The 21,034-nt window shown below is 40.1% G+C and overlaps 1 protein-coding gene across 1 annotated transcript; it reads right to left on the bottom strand.

Annotated features, from left to right (window-relative positions):
• On the bottom strand, positions 1-14,032 carry LOC308239489 (small ribosomal subunit protein uS10-like; the record flags this gene model as incomplete). Its single annotated transcript, XM_080652289.1, has 2 exons — positions 1-347; positions 13,993-14,032. 2 exons carry the CDS (start codon positions 14,030-14,032, stop codon positions 1-3), a joined length of 387 nt encoding a protein of 128 aa, XP_080508415.1.
• Positions 14,033-21,034: the final 7,002 nt, after the last annotated feature.

Below are 21,034 nucleotides of genomic sequence, written 5' to 3'. Positions count from 1 at the left end.
TTAAGCATCTGCAATGGTAACTTCAATCTCCACTCCTGGCTCAATACTGATGGAAGTAATCTGCTTAACAACCTCAGAAGGGCTGTGCAAGTCAATGAGTTGCTTGTGGATCCTCATCTGAAACAGATCCCCAGTGTTAGAACCCTCCCCACAGGGAGTCTTCCTTGTAGTGATTCTCAGAGTCTTGGTCAGTATCCGGACTGGCCCTTTCACTGTGAGATTCTTTTCCTTTGTGCCTCTGATCAAGTCAGCACACACCTTCTCCAGGGACTTGACATTGTGGCTGGTTAGAGTGATTCGAATGTGGTGAATCGCCACTTCTGGATCCATGGGTGTCTTCCCAGTATCTTTATTTTATTATTATTTCTTATAAATCTTTATTGTTGAAAGTATTACATATGTCCCTGTTTTTCCCCCATTGTCCTCTCCCACACCCCCTCCAAAAGCCATGGCTGTGGCGAGGCTTCCTAACCTACTTGTTCCTAGGCGAGAGCAAACAGCGATGAGTCAGTAGCAGGCCGGATGGTGAGTCAGGAGCCGGCTGGATGGAGCTGCACCGCAGCTGCAACCACGTCTTCCTCAAAGAGCTCTCTCTCTTTTTTAAAAAAAATATTTTTTACTGATTTCAGAGAGGAAGGGAGGGGGAGAGAGAGAGATAGAAACATAATGATGAGAGAGAATCATTGATCGGCTGCCTCCTGCATGCATCCTACTGGGGATCGAGCCGGCAACCCTGGAATGTGCCCTGACTGGAATGGAACCTGGGACCCTTCAGTCTGCAGGTCGCTGCTCTAACCACTGAGCAAAACAAGCTAGGGCTAAGGTAATAAATTTTTAAATGTAGATGAAAAGGACAAAATCCTAGAAATAATTTACCTAACTTGATTCAAGAAGAAATAGAAAACCCGAGTAGCCTTATAATCATTAAATGAGTTGAATCATGAGTCAGGTTTTTTCACAAAGAAAACACACCAGGTCCAGATGGTTTTCCATATAAGAAAACACTGAAATAAATTTTGGATGGATTAAAAAATTAAATGCAAAAGGCAATACCCCAAAACTTTTAGGAGATAATAAGATCTCTAAATATCTGTATGACTTCAGAATAGAGATGGCTTTCTTAAATAAGAACAAAGTTACATTAAGATTAAGATCTTCTGTTCAATAAAAGATACTTTTTAAAAACGTGAAAAAGAAAAACCACAAACTGGGAGAAGATATTTCAAACATAAAAAAATATTGGTGTTCAGAATATACCAAGAACTCCTGTATGTAAATAAGAAAAAAGACAAACATTAATGTAAAAAAGTGGACAAAAGACTTGAGCAGGCATGCAATAGAAGAAATATGAGTTTTTAAGAAACATGAAAAGATTGCTTGACCGCATTAATAATCAGAGCAATGCACATTAAAACCACAATATAATATCACTCATACCCTCCTAATTAACAATAATTGAAATGGAGATGAAATTAACTATTGGCAAGGATATGAAGCAATTAGAACTCTTCTACATTAATAGTGTAAGTGTAATTTGGTATAACCACTTCCAGAAACAATTTGGTATTATCTAGTAAAGTTGAAGATTCACTCACCTTCTGGTGTAGCAATCCCAGTCCTAGGTATATATGCTAGAACTAGGACATTTTTTGATGAATATTCACAAGAGCGGTACTTTTAATAGTAAAAAATTGAAAAAAATTCCAATTTATACTGTAAAAATGTATAAATAAATTATGTTTTATACATAAATACAGTGAAAATGAACTACTGCTTCATAATGACATGTATGCTGGTGTCTGTAATTTACTTTGAAATCATTCAAAAAATAAGATGGATGAATGAATAAACAGATAAAAGGATAGATAAATATGTGATATAACAAGTATAGTAAAATGTTGATGGTAGACTCCATGAGGGATTCACTGTAAAATTATTTAAACTTTGCTGTGTGTTTGAAGTTTTATAATACAACTAGTGGCCTGGTGCACGAAATTCATGCACGGTGGGGGGGGTGTCCCTCAGCCCGACCTGCACCCTCTCCAATCTGGGACCCCGTGAGGGATGTCTGACTGCTGGTTTAGGCCCGCTCACCTGCCTGCCTGCTTGATCGCCCCTAACCACTCTGCATGCCGGTCTGCTCGCCCCCAACTGCCCCCCCTGCTGGCATGCTTGCCCCCAACTGCCCCCCCTGCTGGCCTCCTTGCCCCCAACTGCCCCCCCCGCCAGCCTGATCGCCCCAACTGCCCCCCCCCCCCCGCCAGCCTGATCACCCCCAACTGCCCTCCCCTCCTGGCCTGATCGCCCCTAACCGCCTCTGCCTCGGCCCCACCACCATGGCTTTTTACGGAAGGACATCTGGAAGGTCTCATAGTCTAATTAGCATATTGCCCTTTTATTAGTATATACTAGAGGCCCAATGCACAAAATTCATGCAAGAGTAGGCCTTCCTTCCCCCAGCTGCCAGCACCAGTTTCCCTCTGGCACCTGGGACCCGGGCTTTCCTCACAGCCCTGGCTTCATCCTGAAGGCCTTCCGGAAGGACGTCTGGTCTAATTAGCATATTACACTTTTATTATTATAGATATTGGAACAAATAAAGATAAATGCAGCACTAAAATTAATTCAAGAAAGAGTGTTCTGTCTGGTGTACCAGTTAGGTCAACTTAAATCTTAAATTGCCACTTACTTTTCAGAAGCATCTGTAACCATTTGACCCACAGATGACTGGTCAAATCAAAGAGGGCAGTGACATGTGAAGAGTGAGAGCAGGCTAATATTTCTTGTTGGCATTTTAACCAATTTCCTTACTGGATATATATGTGGTTTATGTTGAATATTTAATCTCTATTAACAAGATTTTTCCTCTGGTTATGAATATTCCTGTTGTCACATGGTCATCTATCCCTAAGTTCCAACTGAATTGTAAACTCATCCAAGCTATAGGTATTTTTTTAGGCAGCTAATTCTTTAATATATTCCTGATGTTTGATTTCCAGAATCCTGTTAAGCTGTCAAGCTATAGTTTGTAACCTCCAGAGTCACAAACCCAATGGTTCATCAATATCAACTTTGCTCTAATAAACTAAAGAGGAAAAGTAGCTCTCTGGAATAACAGATTTAAAGAAAGTGTAAGCCGGATTGTCTGGGGAATAGAATCATACAATTCTCATCATAATGGCTGTTAGGGCTTGGATGCAGTCTGGTCATTCTGTAGATAAAGAAACTGAAGACAGGAGAGATTGTGACATATCCAGAGCGATATAGCTATTTAGTGTGGTTATCTTTGGATATTTTCTTCCTTATGCCCATTTTATACTATTCAAAAGATTATAGGATGTAAATGCACATGTACTCGAGTAAACATCCACCCTTTCCCCAAAGGGGCGCTTGATTTAAAAGGAACTATGGGTCTTAAGAGACTCTGCGGCCAAAACCGGTTTGCCTCAGTGGATAGAGCATCGGCCTGCGGACTGAAAGGTCACAGGTTCGATTCCGGTCAAGGGCACGTAGCTTGGTTGCGGGCACATCCCCAGTAGGAGGTGTGCAGGAGGCAGCTGATCGATGTTTCTCTCTCATCGATGTTTCTAGCTCTCTATCCCTCTTCCTTCCTCTCTGTAAAAAATCAATAAAATATATTTAAAAAAATTAAAAAAAAAGAGACTCTGCGATCCTATCCAACCCATTTGTGGGGTGAAGTGGGAGCAGGTGAACACAGGTGATGGAATGTTCTTCTATAGTCAACTTACAACTTCAATGAAAAGTATCTGTGATGAAAGTATGGATACATTCTACATTGTAGATGAACGTTCAGTACATTATGCTAAGAAGCCAGACACAACCAAACACAAAAAGGTCACATGTTGTATGATTCCATCTATATGAAATATCCAAAATAGGCAAATCACACAGAAAGTAGTTCGGTGGTTCCCAGAGGCTGAGGGGAAGGCAAATGGGGAGTAACTGCTTACTGGATATAGGATTTTATTTTGAGGTAATGCAAATGTTTTGAAACTAGATAGAGGTGGTGATTATACAACACGTGAATGCACTAAATGCCACTGAATTGTTCACTTAAAATGGTTAATTTTATGTTATGTAAATTTCACCTCAATAAAGAAAATATATCTCTAGGAGGGAGAGAAAACAATATGGCAAAACAATCTATAGATCTAGGTACAGGCCATTGGGAATTCATTGTAATATTTTAGCAACTTCTCTGTTAGGTTTTAACTTGTTCAAAATAAAAAGGTGATCACAATAAAATATCTCTAGAAAACTAAGAAGTAGTTTAATGAGATTGCTAAATTGAGGTCAACAGCTGCATTATAAAATTCATGCAGTTTCATAGCATCATTTGATCAGTAGCATGTCAAAAATAGGAACAACTATTACTTCATTGGTCAGTAAAGTTCTATCAGTAAAAATTACTTTTTAGGAGAGTCACAATACAACACTGTTTAATGTAGGAGCTTATTAAGATATAAATTTCTGAACATCACTTCCCTTTATTGGGTCACTCTGAACAGGTGGTATTAACATGTGGTTTAATTGAAAGATCTGATTTTTTGAAACTTGGTGTGTTTATTCTGGCTTAGTCAGCATCAGGTAAGTCTTCCACATCTGCTGATGTCCAAAAGCAAAGGGTGTATGCTGACTGAAAGTGTCACAGGAGAAACAATAGGGGCATAGGTAACCATCCTGACCATTTCATAGAGTGTTCTCAAACTCAAATAGCAACATAGAAAAGATAACACCCCATCTTGGAACCTCAAGAGAGGACAGCTTGTCTGCCTCCACTGCACAGTGGGTCGAATGGAGTTAATGCCTCCCTGGTTCCCTACAGGCCCATGAACTAACTGTAAATTTCCTATCCAACCATCTGTGAGGCCTGAGAGGTCAAATAAACCTGTTTACACAGGGTGGGAGGCTACTTGTTTCTCTAAGATCTACCAAAAAAGTACACCAAGACACATAAGGTTGCACAAAAATGTGACTATACTCAACTCTACTGAACTGTACACTTAAAAGTGGTTGAGATGGTAAACTTAATATTCTATGCTTTTTTGCTACCATAATTTTAAAAAGACACATAAGACCCAAGTTTTATTTTTCGTGCATCAGCTCTAAGAATTACTTTCCTTTTGTCCAAAATGAAGGTGTACTGCCAATCTTTAAATCCCAACATGACTTAACACACTCCTAATGAAATACAATTTGCTCATACAGAGGGGAAAAACCTAGAGAAACACTCAGGCCTCTGTACAAATCTTTGCTGAGCAAGAAAAATTGACAATGAGGACAGATTAATGGCAGAAGAACATTAAAAATAAAAAAGAACTATTGATTTGAAGGTGTTACTTCAAAAGATAAGTACCAATAAAGATTGGAGACCAATAGTCTCCATACTTTCAAAGATGATGTGAACTGATCTATTGTCCTTTAGGGTTTACTCATGCTTTTGAGATGCAATTTACTGTTTATATAGACACTGCTTTGGGATTTAACAAATCATTAAAGGGCATGGAAGGTTCAGTTCATAAATATAACTTTTGTAGAGTAGCAAATACAAGAATGCTCTACTAAAATTCTATTTAGTAACTGAGGTTTGCTCTTTTTTTTAACAAAATTTTTCATTTTCTTAGAATTTTGATCAAGCACATGAGAACAAATCCATGCTAATAATATCTTTGATATTAATCTTTTATAAGGAGATCATCATAGAGATTATAGAGCTGTGCTGTCCTATTTGGTAGCCACTATAAATATGAGGCTTTTAAGCTATTGAAATGAGGCTAGTGTGAGTTGAGATGTGCTGTAAGTGTAATGTACACACCAGATTTCAAAGACTTAGTATGAAAAAAATAATGTAACAGTTTCTTAATACTTTTTATATTGATTACATATTGAAATGATATTTTAGATACATTGGGTTAAACAAAATACATAATTGAAATTAAGTTCTCACTTTTTAAAAATCCTCACCAGAGGTTATGTTTTAGAGAGAGGCAGGAGAGACACAGAGAGTGATCAACATTGATGTCAGAGAGAAACATAGATTGGTTGCCTCTCGTACATGCCTTGACCGGGGATTGGATCTGCAACCTAGGTATGTGCCCTGATTGGGAATCAAACCCGTAACCTTTTTGGTGTCCAGGATGATGCCACCTGGCCAGAGCTAAGTTCTCATTTATTTAATGTGGCTACTAGACAACTTCAATTTACATTGTGTGTTTAGCATCATATTTCTTATGGACAATGCTGTAAAGACCATTTCAATGTTCTACCCCATTCTTTCACTCTTTAAGTGTTTCCATAGACATGTGTAAATACTATAAACTGATTATCAAAGTAATATATGTTCTCTTTTAAAAAGTGGAATATGTAAAAACCACTAAGAAAAAAATACCCAGAGATAAACATTCTTCCCTCTATAATTAAATGTCTGTTTAAGCATGACTTTTGTGAACACATTTATATTAAACACTAGAGGCCCGGTGCACGAAATTTGTGCACGGGGGGGCGGGGGTGTCCCTCAGCCAAGCCTGCACCCTCTCCCATCTGGAACCCCCTCAAGGGATCAGGCCTAAGTGGGCAGTCGGACATCCCTCTCACAATCCAGGACTGCTGGCTCCCAACCACTTGCCTGCCTGCCTGCCTGATTACCCCTAACCACTTCTGCCTGCCAGCCTGATCACCCCCTAACCACACCCCTGCCAACCTGATTGAATCCTAATTGCTCCCCTGCCGGCCTGATTGCCCCTAACTGCCCTCCCCTGCTGGCCTGCCCCCCCCCCCAACTGCCCTACCCTCCCAGCTTGGTCGCCCCTAGCTGCCCTCCCCTGCCAGCCTGGTCATCCCTAACTGTTCTCCCCTGCAGGCCTGGTTGCCCCCAACTGCCCTCCCCTGCTGGCCCATCACCCCTAATTTCCCTCCTATGCCAGCCTGGTCACCCCAACTGCCCTGTCCTGCAGGCCTGGTCCCCCCCAACTGCCCTCCCCTGCTGGCTGTTTTGTGGTGGCCATCTTGTGTCCAATGAAGGTGGCCATCTTGTGTGTTGGAGTGATGGTCAATTTGCATATTAGGCTTTTATTATATAAGATTCCACTAATAAACAAGTTTACACAAAGTAGTGTTGGCACTAGAACTGGTTCAGACATGTCACTTGAAATTGCTTTTTTTCCTCAGAACTTGTTTCCCAGTGGACTTCTCCTCCATTTAGGTTTATTTAGTTGGAGTAAGAAATGCAAAAATTTAAGGCATTGTACTTGACCCTACAAATCTCAGGGATGGCTTGGAAATGACTGTATCAGTTATATGATGAAAAGTGATCTCTTGATAAAAAATTGCCAAAGAGCAGAGAAAAAGTATACTGACTGTCAGCATATCAACAGGACTGAGTTGAAGAAACTAGTCTTTTTTTTTTTAATCCTCACCCAAGGATATTTTTTCATTGATTTTTAGAGAGAGTGGAAGAGAGAGAAACACTGATGTGAGAGAAACACATCAATTGGTTGCTTCCTGCATGATCCCCAACCAGGGCCCAGGCCGGGGAGGAGCCTGCAACCAAGGTACGTGCCCTTGACTGGAATCGAACCTGGAATCCTTTGGTCCGAAGGCCAACACTCTATCCACTGACCCAAACCAGCTAGGGCAAACAAGAGTCTTAAATAACATGGGACTTGGTAAACTGTTGGCTGAGATATTTTTAGAATGCAGGAATTATGATTTTATTTTTTTTAATTTCTTTATTGATGAAGGTATTACATATGTGTCCTTATCTCCCCATTGCACCCCCCCACTCATGCCCTCACCCCCCTGTTGTCTGTGTCCATTGGTTAGGCTTATAAGTATGCATACAAGTCCTTTAGTTGATCTCTCCCCCTTACCCCAACCCTCCCCTACCTTCCCTCTGAGGTTTGATGGTCTGATTGATGCTTCTCTGTCTCTGGATCTGTTTTTGTTCATCAATTTATGTTGTTCATTATATTCCATAAATGAGTGAGATCATGTGATATTTATCTTTCTCTGACTGGCTTATTTCACTTAGCATAATGCTCTCCAATTCCATCCATGCTGTTGCAAATGGTAAGAATTCCTTCTTTCTTACCTGCAGCATAGTATTCCATTGTGTAGATGTACCACAGTTTTCTAATCCACTCATCTGCTGATGGGCACTTAGGCTGTTTCCAAATCTTAGCTAAGTTTATTCCTAGGTATCTTAATTTTTTTGGTGCAATGGTAAATGGAATTGCTTTTTTAGTCTCTCTTTCTGTAAGTTCACTATCGGTGTATAGAAATGCCATAGATTTCTTGGTGTTAATTTTGTATCCTGCTACATTGCCGAATTAATTTATTAAGTCTAATAGTTTTTAGATGGAGTCTTTCGGGTTTTTTATGTACAATATCATGTCATCTGCGAATAAGGAGAGCTTTACTTCTTTTTTTCCAATTTGGATGCCTTTTATTTCTTCTTGTTGTCTAATTGCAATGGCTAGTACTTCCAGTACTATGTCGAACAGGAGTGGTGAGAGTGGGCATCCCTGTCTTGTTCCTGTTCTTAGGGGAAATGGTTTTAGTTTTTGCCCATTGAGTATGATGTTGGCTGTGGAGGAATTATGATTTTAAAAAATCACTTATTGTTATCTTTAACACAACAGTGTAACCTACATAACAGTTGGTTAGAATGGAACTTGTCCCATCTCAGATTCAGCTGAGGTGTCAATACTGCAGATATCAGATACTAAAGTGAGCAGAAGGTGAAACCCCACAGGCAGAAACCACAGTGGAAGCATTCAAGATTTTTCTGTGATGCTGGGACGCTCCACAAGAACAAGGGCATCAAAAGAGGTCAGGGTATAAAGAGGTTTCTATGAAGAGAGCTCTTGCTGTGCTTTAAGGGTGGAAGGACCACAACCTCCTTCACTGTTAGCAGTGTGGGGAAGACTTCTGAAGGGCTGCTTGGGAGTTTTGGAAAGTATTTCCTGCAGAGATAGAGAGAAACGGTGTCCAACTCATACCTAAGAAAGCCCAACATTTCTATTTCCTCTTCACTCCCACTCTAACCTCGAAGGGGTGAGATGTAAAAAAAACCACTAGGATGTTATTCTTCTGTAAATGGTGTCTGTATCATGATGGATGGTTTCTTTTTTGTTGTTGTTTTGTTTTTTAAAATCTTTATTGTTGAAAGTATTATAAATGTCCCTCTTCCCCCCCCCCCATTGACTCCCTCCAGCCCACTCCCACCCCCCAACCCAGGCCCTCACCACCCCACTGTCTGCATCCATGGGTTATGCATATATGCATTCAAGGTCTTTGGTTGATTACCTCCCCACCCACCTACCCACTCTCCCCCACCTTCCCTCTGAGATTCCACACTGTTTCATGCTTCCATGTCTCTGAATCCATGTTGTTCATCAGTTTATTTTGTTAATTAGATTCCACATATGAGTGAGATCATGTGATACTTCTCTTTCTCTGACTGATTTATTTCACTTAGCATGATACTCTCCAGGTCCCTCCATGCTGTCTCAAAGGGTAAGAGATTCTTCTTTTTTACAGCTTCTTACTATTCCATGGTATAAATGTACCACAGCTTTTTTTATCCACTCATCTACTGATGGGCACTTGGGCTGTTTCTAGGTCTTAGCTATTGTAAATTGCGCTGCTATGAACATATGGGTGCATACATTCTTTCTGATTAGTGTTTCATGTTTCTTAGGATATATTCCTAGAAGTGGGATCACCCGGTCAAATGGCAGTTCCATATCTAATTTTTTGAGGAAACTCCATACTGTTTTTCATAATGGTTGCAGCAGTCTGTATTCTCACCAGCAGTGTACTAGGGTTCCCTTTTCTCCACATCCTCACCAGCACTTGTCATTTGTTGATTTGTTGATGGTAGCCATTCTAACTTGTGTGAGGTGATACCTCATTGTCATTTTATTTTGCATCTCTCTGATGATCAGTGACTGATAGATGGTTTCTATAGATAGAAATTAATTCCTCAAGACCCAATAGGAAAAAAGCCTTTATTGGAGGAATTTCAGGCATGGAAAGAGATAAAGGGGGTGGATATCTGAAGAGCAGGATAGCTGCTCTGCCTCTCATTCCATTCCTCTTCTTTCTTTACTTTTACCTTATGCTAAGAAGTTAGCATAAGTAGACCCTTTCTCAAATAAAATCACTGTCTTAATTTTGGATCTAAGAATATTTCAGAATAAATGCAATGTTTTAATAGAAGTGAAGCTTTTAGAGAGCACTTCTATCAGACATGCTTACATAGGCATCATTCATTCTTTCATTTATGTGTCCAGTGCTAACACTGTTGTGGAACTTTAAAGATGGCTACAGCCCTGGCTGGGTAGCTCAGTTATGGGTCAACCCTCAGTCAGGGCACATACAAGAATCAACCAATGAATGCATAAATAAATGGAACAACAAATATCTCTCTCTCTCTGCCTCTCTCTCTCTCTCTCTCTCTCTCTCTCTCTCTCTCTCTCTCATAAAAAATATGGCCACAAATTCTTTGACACTCCTTCCATAAATTTGTAGGGCCCAATTCTCCCCTTCCACCATCTTGAATCTGGCCTGTGGCAGAAGTGATGCCATGTGGCTTCCAAGGCCTTGTCAGAAAAAAGCATTGCAACTTCTGCCTAGTTCTCTTTGAACACCTGCTCTCCAGCTGCCTCCCTGTTGGGATCTAGTCAACATGCTGTGAGAAACCCAGGCCAAACATTAGGCTAGGCCAGGCTGGATGGACCCAGCAGCATGCCTGTTGGCTATGTAACAAGAAAAGTAGTTTTCTCCAAGTCAAAATGAAAATCTACTATGTAAAGTCAAACTTTGGGAGAAGCTTGAAGGCCAGCAGAGCAATCAAGGTTTGTTCCCTAGATTCCATACTGGATCAGTGGAAAAGTCCAAGTATAGAAATAAGCACTAGGCTTCATGCACTGGACCATACATGAGAGCAAGAGGACAGTGTAGTTGGGATGGAAGACTAGACGTAATGCTTGAGACTCCAGCACTTTGGTGCCAGAAGTGGGGTCTACCACCTGTAGCACAAACAGTTCTGGACCAAGACATGTTGGTCCTCAAGGCAGACTTAGAATTTGTACTTCAGATGATATACTTTCAATATTAATGCCACAGTTATTTAGTGGGGAATCAGAGCTGGCACCAAGACAATTTTTTTTTTCATTTCCACTGTCTGCTTGGCTGGAGTGGGACCAATTTATATTTTGATGGTTATAGAAGTAGTCATATGTGGAGATCTGAGTTAAATGGTATCATATTTCTGATTTCCACTGGGAATACTATTGTCCTCACAGATTGGTCTAAGAGCACTTGTGTAGTTGGCTTAACTTTTAACTTGATTGTGAGATTTAAGGATCCCAGAATAGGGTGTCTACTGACTGCTTTGGTGTGAATGACCAAGGGCTGTTATGTATATGTGCATATGTAGAAAAGTGTATTTGTGTGTGTGTGTGTGTGTGTGTGTGTGTGTGTGTGTGTGTGTGTACGCACGCGCATATGCACTCCTCCTCCTGAACAAGATAGATTCTGCCAGGTTTGGAAATACAGCAGAAGAACTGAGAACTAGTCCTTTGAGGATCATCTAAGTTTTACCACTTGAAAGTTTGGAACTCAATAATTTTTATATGGCCTTTTTCCTTTTTCTTCAAACCTGGATTTAGAAGTCTGCAAACATGGGAAAGCCATGTCTCTGTTCCTTAATGGCTATGTGACCCTGGGCAGATTACTTAACCTCATTAAATGGTAGTTTCCTAGTCTGCAAAATTGGGATAATAACATTTAGCTCATAAGATAAAACAGCATATTGAAAGCATTTAAATGTGATTCCTGGGTCATAGCAAGAACTGAGTAAGTGGAAGCTATTACTGTGAGAATTAAAGGTATTAAGCAAGGGCCGTGAACAGCCAGATGCCACCAGAATTAGGGTTTATGCTCATTTTACAACATTATGGGCAAAATATATAAATAGAGAGCTAAAATATAGAATAGGCAGTCTCTAGACTTAACTAAACCAACCATCTAAATGGCCCATTATTTGCTACTTAACAAGGTACTCATGAGCTAGTCAATTCTCTTCCAGACAAACAGATGGACTTTCCTAATCTTAAAATAGGCAGGATGACTTTGTGGACCCAAGCTGATGTGGCTTAAAAAACCCAAGCAATTCTTATTTCTATATAAATTAATAATTCAAAACAAAATTTCTAAATAACAAATTTCCATTCCGTTGAAAACAAGAGTCCACTAATGGATGCTTCTAATCTTAGCAACCACTCCAGAAGTATTATTGGTGGGTTTGTTTTCTCCCTCATAATGCACACTGATGGCCAGGCATTGGCAGCCTTGGATGCTGTCCGACACAACTAGGCAACAGTCCAGGACCACCTTCTTCCTGGGCTATAGATTCTAACATTGTTATAGTGGACTTTTAATCCATTAATTAGCGATGAAAAAGGGGTAACAGTGCTATCATCTGACATGAATAGTTTCAAACAGCCTAATGAGACATCCTAGGATACCTTCCAAAACTGATGAGCTCAGTCACTGATGGGAGTAACTGAAGAAAATGTTCCGCATAGCTGAGATAGCCCAACAGTTCTTTCCTGAACTACTCATGAATCCTGAAACTCAAGTGCATCTGGAGTGTTTTCTTTTGTTTTGTTCGTTAGTTTGGAATGGAAAGTGCTTCTAACTCTCCCACAGCAGAAAGTTTGTTTCCCCCCTACCACTGCCTGACATCATCAGGTTCCACTTGGGCTTGTCCATTGAAGTATGTGCTTTGGTTAATTATCAGATAAATTACTAGGCCTACATTTTAACACTTAAAGGGAAAAAAAGGTAATGACTGTATATTGTTTTATAAGTGTTTTGCCCTTTTCCCCCTTTTCTTCCCTCTCCACCAAATACTACTCCAACATGGCTATTCAGGGGAATCTCATGAACATTTCTGTCCTGCTATCACCTTCCTGTGGGGCAAAACCATTTAAAATGTGTTTTGTCTGTGCCTGAATGTTAGCTGGTATGTTCCAGCTGGTTTGAAGGCAAGCAAAGCACATGTATTCTGAAGGCACGAAGGCAAGAGGGTGCTGGAGAGAGCCCACAATGGTTTAAATGCAAAACAATGAGATTTAGAACGTAAAGTTTTAGGATCAGGACCAGCAACAAGTACAACTCCAATTCTTGCTGCCAGGTCTTCTAGCAGGCAGCACCATGTGGACCCATAGCCAGCAGAACTCAGGAGCAAAATATAGAAGAATGATGTGTTAAGATATGGCTCCCACCGAAACCGGTTTGGCTCAGTGGATAGAGCGTCGGCCTGTGGACTGAAGGGTCCCGGGTTCAATTCCGGTCAAGGGCATGTACCTTGGTTGCATGCACATCCCCAGTGGGAGGTGTGCAGGAGGCAGCTGATCGATGTTTCTAGCTCTCTATCCCTCTCCCTTCCTCTCTGTAAAATATCAATAAAATATATTTTAAAAAAAGATATGGCTACCTTTCCTTTCATTGAAACTATTGAAAATATATTGTAATCTAGGGCCAGCTACATAATTTGCTGGGCCTAGTGCAAATTAAAAATGCAGGGCCCCTTGTTTTAAAAAAGCAGAAAAACAGTGTCATTAAAGGTATTAAATATAAAATATTTCCTTCCCTCTGTGTTCTCTCTCTCCTTTTTAGTTCCTATTAAGGTCATGCTAAACCCTCACAAACTCCTGGAAGTCCCTTTCTGTGATGAGGTGCATGTGGGTCCACTGGTTGCCAGGCTCCCCCTCCCACCAGCTACTGGACCTACATCCAGTCCCAGCCCAGTCCTGTCCTAGCTGGGAAGTCAATTCTCCCTTCCCAGAGCCCACTGTCCCAACCCATGGCAGATGGCCAACCCTCAAGGAATTGCAACTTCCACACTTGGATCAGGGGTGGCTAGAGACTCATACCTACCTAGTTGCCTGCTGAACTCACCATGGTGTTGCCAGTCCAAGGTGGGGAAGGCTTCTGCCATGCCCCACCTGAGACTCCATATGGGGCACATGTCCAAGCCCCACCCACCCCAATATTCCTGGCACCTCCCTCCCCCATCCCCTACCTCACCTTACCCACTTCACTCCACCCCATCCCCCAAATGCTACCCCCACTACCCAGGTAGAAGGTTGCAGTGGTCAGAGGGCAGAGGAGAGGCCAGGAAGGACTGGGAATCCAGTGGGTAGAGGAGAGGGGGTGGTCAAGAACCCATCCAGGGAGGTGGGGAGGTGGTAAGAAGTAGATTTAAAGTGGGCTAGGCTCCAAACCCCTAGCCCTCATATATTCTATTGTCTCATGAGACTTAATTTACAAAACACAAATTCAAAGATAAAACTAATATGACAACAATAGAGCGTTAAACCACAGTCAGGACCCTTCTGAGCACAGGGCCCTGTGCAACAGCACTAATCAGACACCCATGCAATATCCTTTAAAAATGTTCCCAAAGGAAGGCCTCCAGTGGTGACACTAACCATATTCTCCTAAAGCCCCTGGCTCCTCAGAACTGAAATCCAAAGTTGAAAATATGGGGTCTCAGCACAGCTCCATTTTCTTTATACTTATTTATGTTTCATCTACTTCTGAATTTTACATAGGGTTTTTGCTGCCTGCCTAATGAGGATAAACTCCTAGCAGGTATGGACTGTATATTCCACAGAAGAATTTTAAAAGTCTAAAAACCCTAAATTCATACTTTGGGTCCCAAACTTACCTCAGCAAGTGTGAAGGGAAGAAATCGTCCACTGATAAACTCTTAAATGTTTTGAGAACTATTCATGCAGAATTTTCTAGACCCTAATTAACCCTATTCATATACCTTTGAAATGGGGAAGCTTTGGATTTTGAGTGCATTGATTTATAGAAAGATTTGATAACCCAAAGCCCCCAGCACACCTGCTGATTTTTGAGTCCAGTATTCTGAGGCAAGGGTGGCACTAGGACCATGCTGGGTGCTGCTTTTACTTCTGTCTGCCCTGTGTCTGTATCCACAAAACTCCCCCACACCCTACTCAGTCTAAGCTTGGAGTCCCCTAGCAGGTTCTCAAATACCACCATTCTCTTTGTCATCATCAAAGGCATTTTAAAAGCACGGATCGAATTCTGTGATAAGTAAATTATTGAATAAAATAAACCCAATGTTGTTTATCGACTGGCTCTTTTCTCTGCACTTGACAGTCGATTGTCCTAGCTTTCAAAGACAATGAACCATAGAGAAAAAGAACCTATATTATTTGTGAAATACAACATCACATTGCATAGAGTGCATTTGGAATACAGTTAATACATAATACATTCATTTCCTGCCTTGTAAAACTCATTTGAGCTTAGTAATATTATACATATTTTTCTGGGAATTTGTCTAATTAAAACCAATGTGGTAATAAAATTCTGATACTATTTTGCAAAATTGCCATAAAAGTTGTTTCCTGAAAACACTCCCCTGGTATAGGGTGTCTGTCCTTCACTTTTATATCTGCTCATAATTTAGAACCAGAAGGTAATATTTGGGCAATGACCTGAAGAAAGTGAGGGAGTAAGCCATGCATCCGTCTGAAGGAAGAATGTTCCATAGAGAAACAGCATGTACCAAAGCTGGGAGTGTCCTTTGTAAATGGAGAAATAGCAAGGAGGCCTAAGATAGCAACTCCACTGCTCTGTCTAGGAGACCAGAAATCCTAATAGTTTTCCACATTGTATTATTCTGAGTGCCTTGAAAAATGGAGCTTGAGGCAAAGCTTAAATGCTAATGCTTTCATGGGAGGTATAATTTAGGGCAGTTAAAGTGAGAACAGAATAGGAGATTCAAATATAAGATGATGACTTGTAGCATTGCCACTGCTTCCCAACAAACTTTTTAACAAACTGTGTGAGACACAGCTGACGCTCTTAGGTGCACCCCATGGCTAAATGAAAGAACTGTGCCTCATACAGTCCAGGAGAGTGAGAATGGATAGGGATCTTATCTGTTGACTCTGCCATCCCCCATTTCCCATTGGTCAAAGTTTTCCCGGCAGGCATTAAATTTCCTGTACTTCTGCATATAAAATATCTATGCATTTTATTATTATGTAAAAGTAGAGTATTTTCTACAAGTAAACAAAAACAATAGTCTGCTCCTTCAGTCTAGGTACCAAAGTGAAGATGATGTGCAGCAGAACTAGTAAGGAATAAACCTTTGCTGATGTAAGCCACTGAGATTTTGGAGTCAATTTTTGTTGCAGCATAACCTAGTCTATCCTGACTGATTCAGGGATTCACTGCCCCACTACCACATTAAATAAGATTAGCAGTTTTTCAGTATAAAATCTGCTTGATGTTATTTTATATAGTATTTCTCAAACTATTTCAACTACTAAATATTCTTTTCACAGAGTGCTTTAATATTATGGAAGTAGTCTGACAAAACAATCTGTGTAATCTTTTTCAAGGAGATTGGAAAGCACACCCTTTTCTAGAACAATTAAAATATCCCCAGACCTTAGCAGTTTGGGGTATGACTGATATTATATTAACATTTATGCCCAAATTATGGACTCCTAGCCCATCACTACCTGCTCCCTCCCACCCAATCCTTCTGATGTCCCTGGGACTTTGTAGGACAAGTGAATTACAGGTATTCAAGAAAGTACTTGCCCACATTCTTCTGAGCTGTACTTGTTGTCGAGTATCTAGTTCCTGATCTGTTTCTCTTCTGTAAGCTGCCATTTTCCATTAGTGGCCACTCCAAGGCCTTAGGGTGCCAATGCTAAGTGGCAGTCTGTGGCAGAGCAGGGCTAGGAAAGCGCGACCCCTTCTGGGGTTCAGCATATAAGAGAATCTCTGATGAACAGAGCCCCTTCAGCCTTAGGCCCTGAACCTCTCTTCCTAGGATCTTAGAACACTCATCAGATCAGGCACAGGTCGGACACTAGGCCAAGGATTTGTCTCCCCTTCCCCCTCTCTCCAGAGGTATTTCCTCCTCTTTTTGCTCCCAAATGAAAAGCACCTCAAATCAACTTAAGCAAAACCAGGACAGCAGGGATCCTTAGTCCACGACTCAGCTGGGACACCTTCATGAGTGCCCTTCATGCCCCCTCTGTAGCTCCTCAGTAAATCTAGTCCGCAGTAATAATGGAATTTGGAAGCCACAACTCTGATGTCATAAGGACACTGAAAGGATTTGAAAGTTGGTGATTATTCTCATATCCAAACCAAGGGCACCAAACCACTGGGCTGAGGTAGTGAACAATGTCCCCAGGCAGTAGACCAAAAGGGAGCTGAAGCATTTTTAAAATATTTGAATATTCAGACCCATCTATAGGGAAATCTTCCCACCACTGAAACTGTATTAGAATTCTCAGCTTTAGTCCCACTAAGTCCTTATGGGGAAAGAAGACTTCAGATGGGTAGTTGGTGAGTTTTCAATGGAAAGAGAGGAAGATGGATGGGAGACATGATGGGAAGAATAAAGGGGAATGAATGTGATTCTGAAAGTAGCAACTGAAAATCAGGCCTAGAAACAAATTCACTAAGTGATTGGATGAATTCAGTAATTAAATCAAATTAGTTCCTTTTACTATAATTTCCCCTTGAGAATAATCAACAGAACTCTAAGAAAAGCATTTGTCAAAGTTTTCTCATATTTAATTATCCATAATTATGCGCCATGCACAGAGGAAGAGCAGGAAAACAGAGGTTGTGGCTTCATGGCTTCTACTTAAGGTGGCCAGATTCATAGGCTGGGACAATGAAAGGACAACGAAGGGAACCATTGTCTTGACTGATACAGAGGTAAATTTTATGGTTGTTTTAATTACAAATTTTGATCTATATTTAAAAATCCTTCCTATGGAACTAAGAACTTAAAGAATCTGACGTGATGGAAGTTTTTATAGGCTTGCTTATTAAGCAAACAAAAATAGTGTTTTCCAGGGCAAAGCATTGCCTTTGTGATAGTTGATGAAGTCTTTCTCTCTCAAAGGCATAAATGGCATAAATGGGGCTTTGTGGATGAGCCTGTACCTCTCAATTGTGTAGGGGGTGGCTTATTAGTTGATTCCCTGAGTGGGGAGGGGGTGTGCAGGAGTAATAAGAATTCTTAGGAAAGCCATCACCACCCCCTTTCATTTAAGAGGTATTGCCCTTCAGTAGAATATCATGTGGAGTTGCTTCTTACTCTAGACCTCAATTTCTTCATTCTTGAAAATTTCCATAAAAGAAACCTATCTCCTGCTTTCACTGCTCTGCACACCCGTATAACTGGATGTTCCAGAAGACATAAAAGCGAGCAAGCCAGGGACGCTTTATTCTGATGCCTCCTACCAACTGCACCTAACAGCTGACATAAGTCACCTTGCCTTTGAACCCCTGTCCAGATGTGAGCAGGAGCACACTGAACTCATTTTATGTGCCTCATTGACGCGATCATTTTCTCTTATTATTATTAGCTCGTCAGGTTGGCATTTATGGTAAGAAGTGGGAAAGCAGGGCAGAACTAGGGATATCAGAAACTTATTCTTAAAAAAAAGAGAAATGTATTCTTTGATTGCCTGGAATGACTTTTCCTTAAATATGTATTGTTTATTTTAAAATATTTACCTAAATCTCCTAATTCTAATAATATTTGATCACAGATATTACCCTTTCAAAGTTTTTATTGAGATATAGTATATATTCAGAAAAGTGCATATAACCTAAATATGCAGCTCACTGGATTTTCAAAACTTAAACACACACTTGTGGTCAGTACCCATATCAAGAAAGAGGACTTCCCTGCACCCCAAAAGTCTCCTTCCCCAAATACTCCTTCCAGTCATAACTCCTACCCCTAAGGGTAACCAACTGCCTGACCCCTAATAGTGGGGAACCTTTTTGCCTGTTTTTGAACTTTCTATAAATAGCATTAGACATTTTTTTTCCTGACTTCTTTCAGTCAACATTATATTTATGAGTTCCATCCTTACTACTCCATGTAGTTATAGACTGGTTATTCTCATTGCTGCATAGTGGTAAAAATACACCAGAATTTCTGTGATGGACATTTGGGTAGTTTCCAGTTCAGTGTTGTTCTGAGTGGTGCTTCTATAAACATTCAAATTCATGTCTTTTCATCAACATAAGTATACATTTTTGTAGGGTATATAACCAGGAATTACTAAGTCAGGGTAAGCATTCATTTAGCTTTAGTAGATACTACCAAACAATTTGTTTGTAGTTGCATGAGTTTGCATTTCCACTACCAGTGAGGAGAGTACCAGTTGCTCTACATCCTCTCCTAAAATGTACCTACACACTAAGGGATGTTGCATATTTTGGTTGCTAAAAATCCAGATTCTGAAACTAAACTTTCTGGGTTCAGATTCCAGCTTTATCATGTAGTAAGTGTGTGATCTTGGGCACCTTAACTTTTCTGTGTCTAAGGTTTTTTTAATCTGTAAAATGGGGATAATAAATTACCTACCTCATTAGGTTAAGGATTAAATGAATTAATGCACATAGAATACTAAGAACAGTACCTGGCACATAGAAAGTACTCCATAAATGTTAGATATTGTCTTCATTCAAATGTATCGAAATTAATTGCCACCAGTACAGTAAGGGACTTGTGTCTTATTATAAACAACAACAACAAAACAGAAAATTTTCCACATAACTTGGGGAGGCACTCAGATAAGTGTCACAAGGGGTCTCTGTATGCAGGAGCAAGTCAGCATACATGATCTTAATCTCGTGCTATGCCAATCAAAACTGATTCTTGGGAACTTGAATGTGCAAATTAAACCAGAATGTCAATGCTTTGAAATAATAGTAGGAGACTGTGACTCATGTATAGAATCAATATGATAGCCTTTGCTTTTAAAAATTATCAATTAATTAATTGTATTTGTCTAGTAAGCCAGTGATATAACTCCCATTAAATTAGTGATTCAGCTTCAGTGAATTCCTTACAAACTCTACAGACTTTTACACTCTAGCCCTTGCTAAACACTGTTTTAGGAATTGACACAGATATGAATTTCAGTTAATAAATATGGATTCAGTAAATACCCAATGGAGAAAAGAGAAATAATAAAAAATAATAGGAGGGCACTGAGCAGTAAGTTCAAAGACACACAAAGCTGAACCTCACTCCAATCTCCAGACTGGAATTTGTTTTTAACATTAAATGTTATAAAATACATCTTATGTGTCCCATCTTCCAGTTTAATGAGATGCAACTCTGGCTGCTGTTAGAATCCCCGTGGGAACTCACATGTATATTAAAGAAGTGAATAATTGTATGGGTTCAAAGGGCATTTATCAGTGATACAATATTAATTTGGAGAAACCTTCCTACCTGTCTGTCATAGGGATAAACCCTACATTTCTTATCTTTACTAATGTCCAGAGTAAAGAAATTGAAAAAAAAATAAAAAAATAAAAATAAAAAATATAGATGCCTAATCTTGCACCTAGAAATTCTGATGGAGTATGTTTGGCAGCAGGGCCCAGATGCTTCTTTTTCTTAAGCTTCCCAAGCGATTCTAATGTACAGACAGACTTGGAAAATATCGTTCTTTCTGAGTATCAGTGGTGACAATATTGGTGGTGCCTTTTGAGTGTTTTCTCCTCCAGTAGGGTCAGAGGAGTGGTCCTGAATAGTTTCTATGGAGTCTGTCTGCTTTGATCAAAAAGCTCCAAATACTGGCTCAATTAGTTTTCATCTAGTATATTTTCTCTCATACCTATAACCTAGGAATATTCCAATTTTATTTATTTATTTATTTATTTATTTATTTATAAATAAGTCAAAAATAATATTTATTACCTTGGTATATCACACTGGTCTTGTTGCTGTTTCTTCACATTAACTAGTTTTCTGTCTTCCCTCCCTCTTCCCACAGTCTGGCTACACAGTGCATCCTTGAACCGTTAGCTCACAGCAACTATATGCTTATTCCACATTTCTAACACCATTCATTCTCAGGGTCAAAGTTCTGGTCCACAAACCCTTCCGTGCAGG

Source organism: Plecotus auritus (genome assembly GCF_963455305.1).
Source record: "Plecotus auritus genome assembly, chromosome: X".
Taxonomy (NCBI): Eukaryota; Metazoa; Chordata; class Mammalia; order Chiroptera; family Vespertilionidae; genus Plecotus; species Plecotus auritus.
This window is presented reverse-complemented; position numbering and strand designations above follow the sequence as displayed.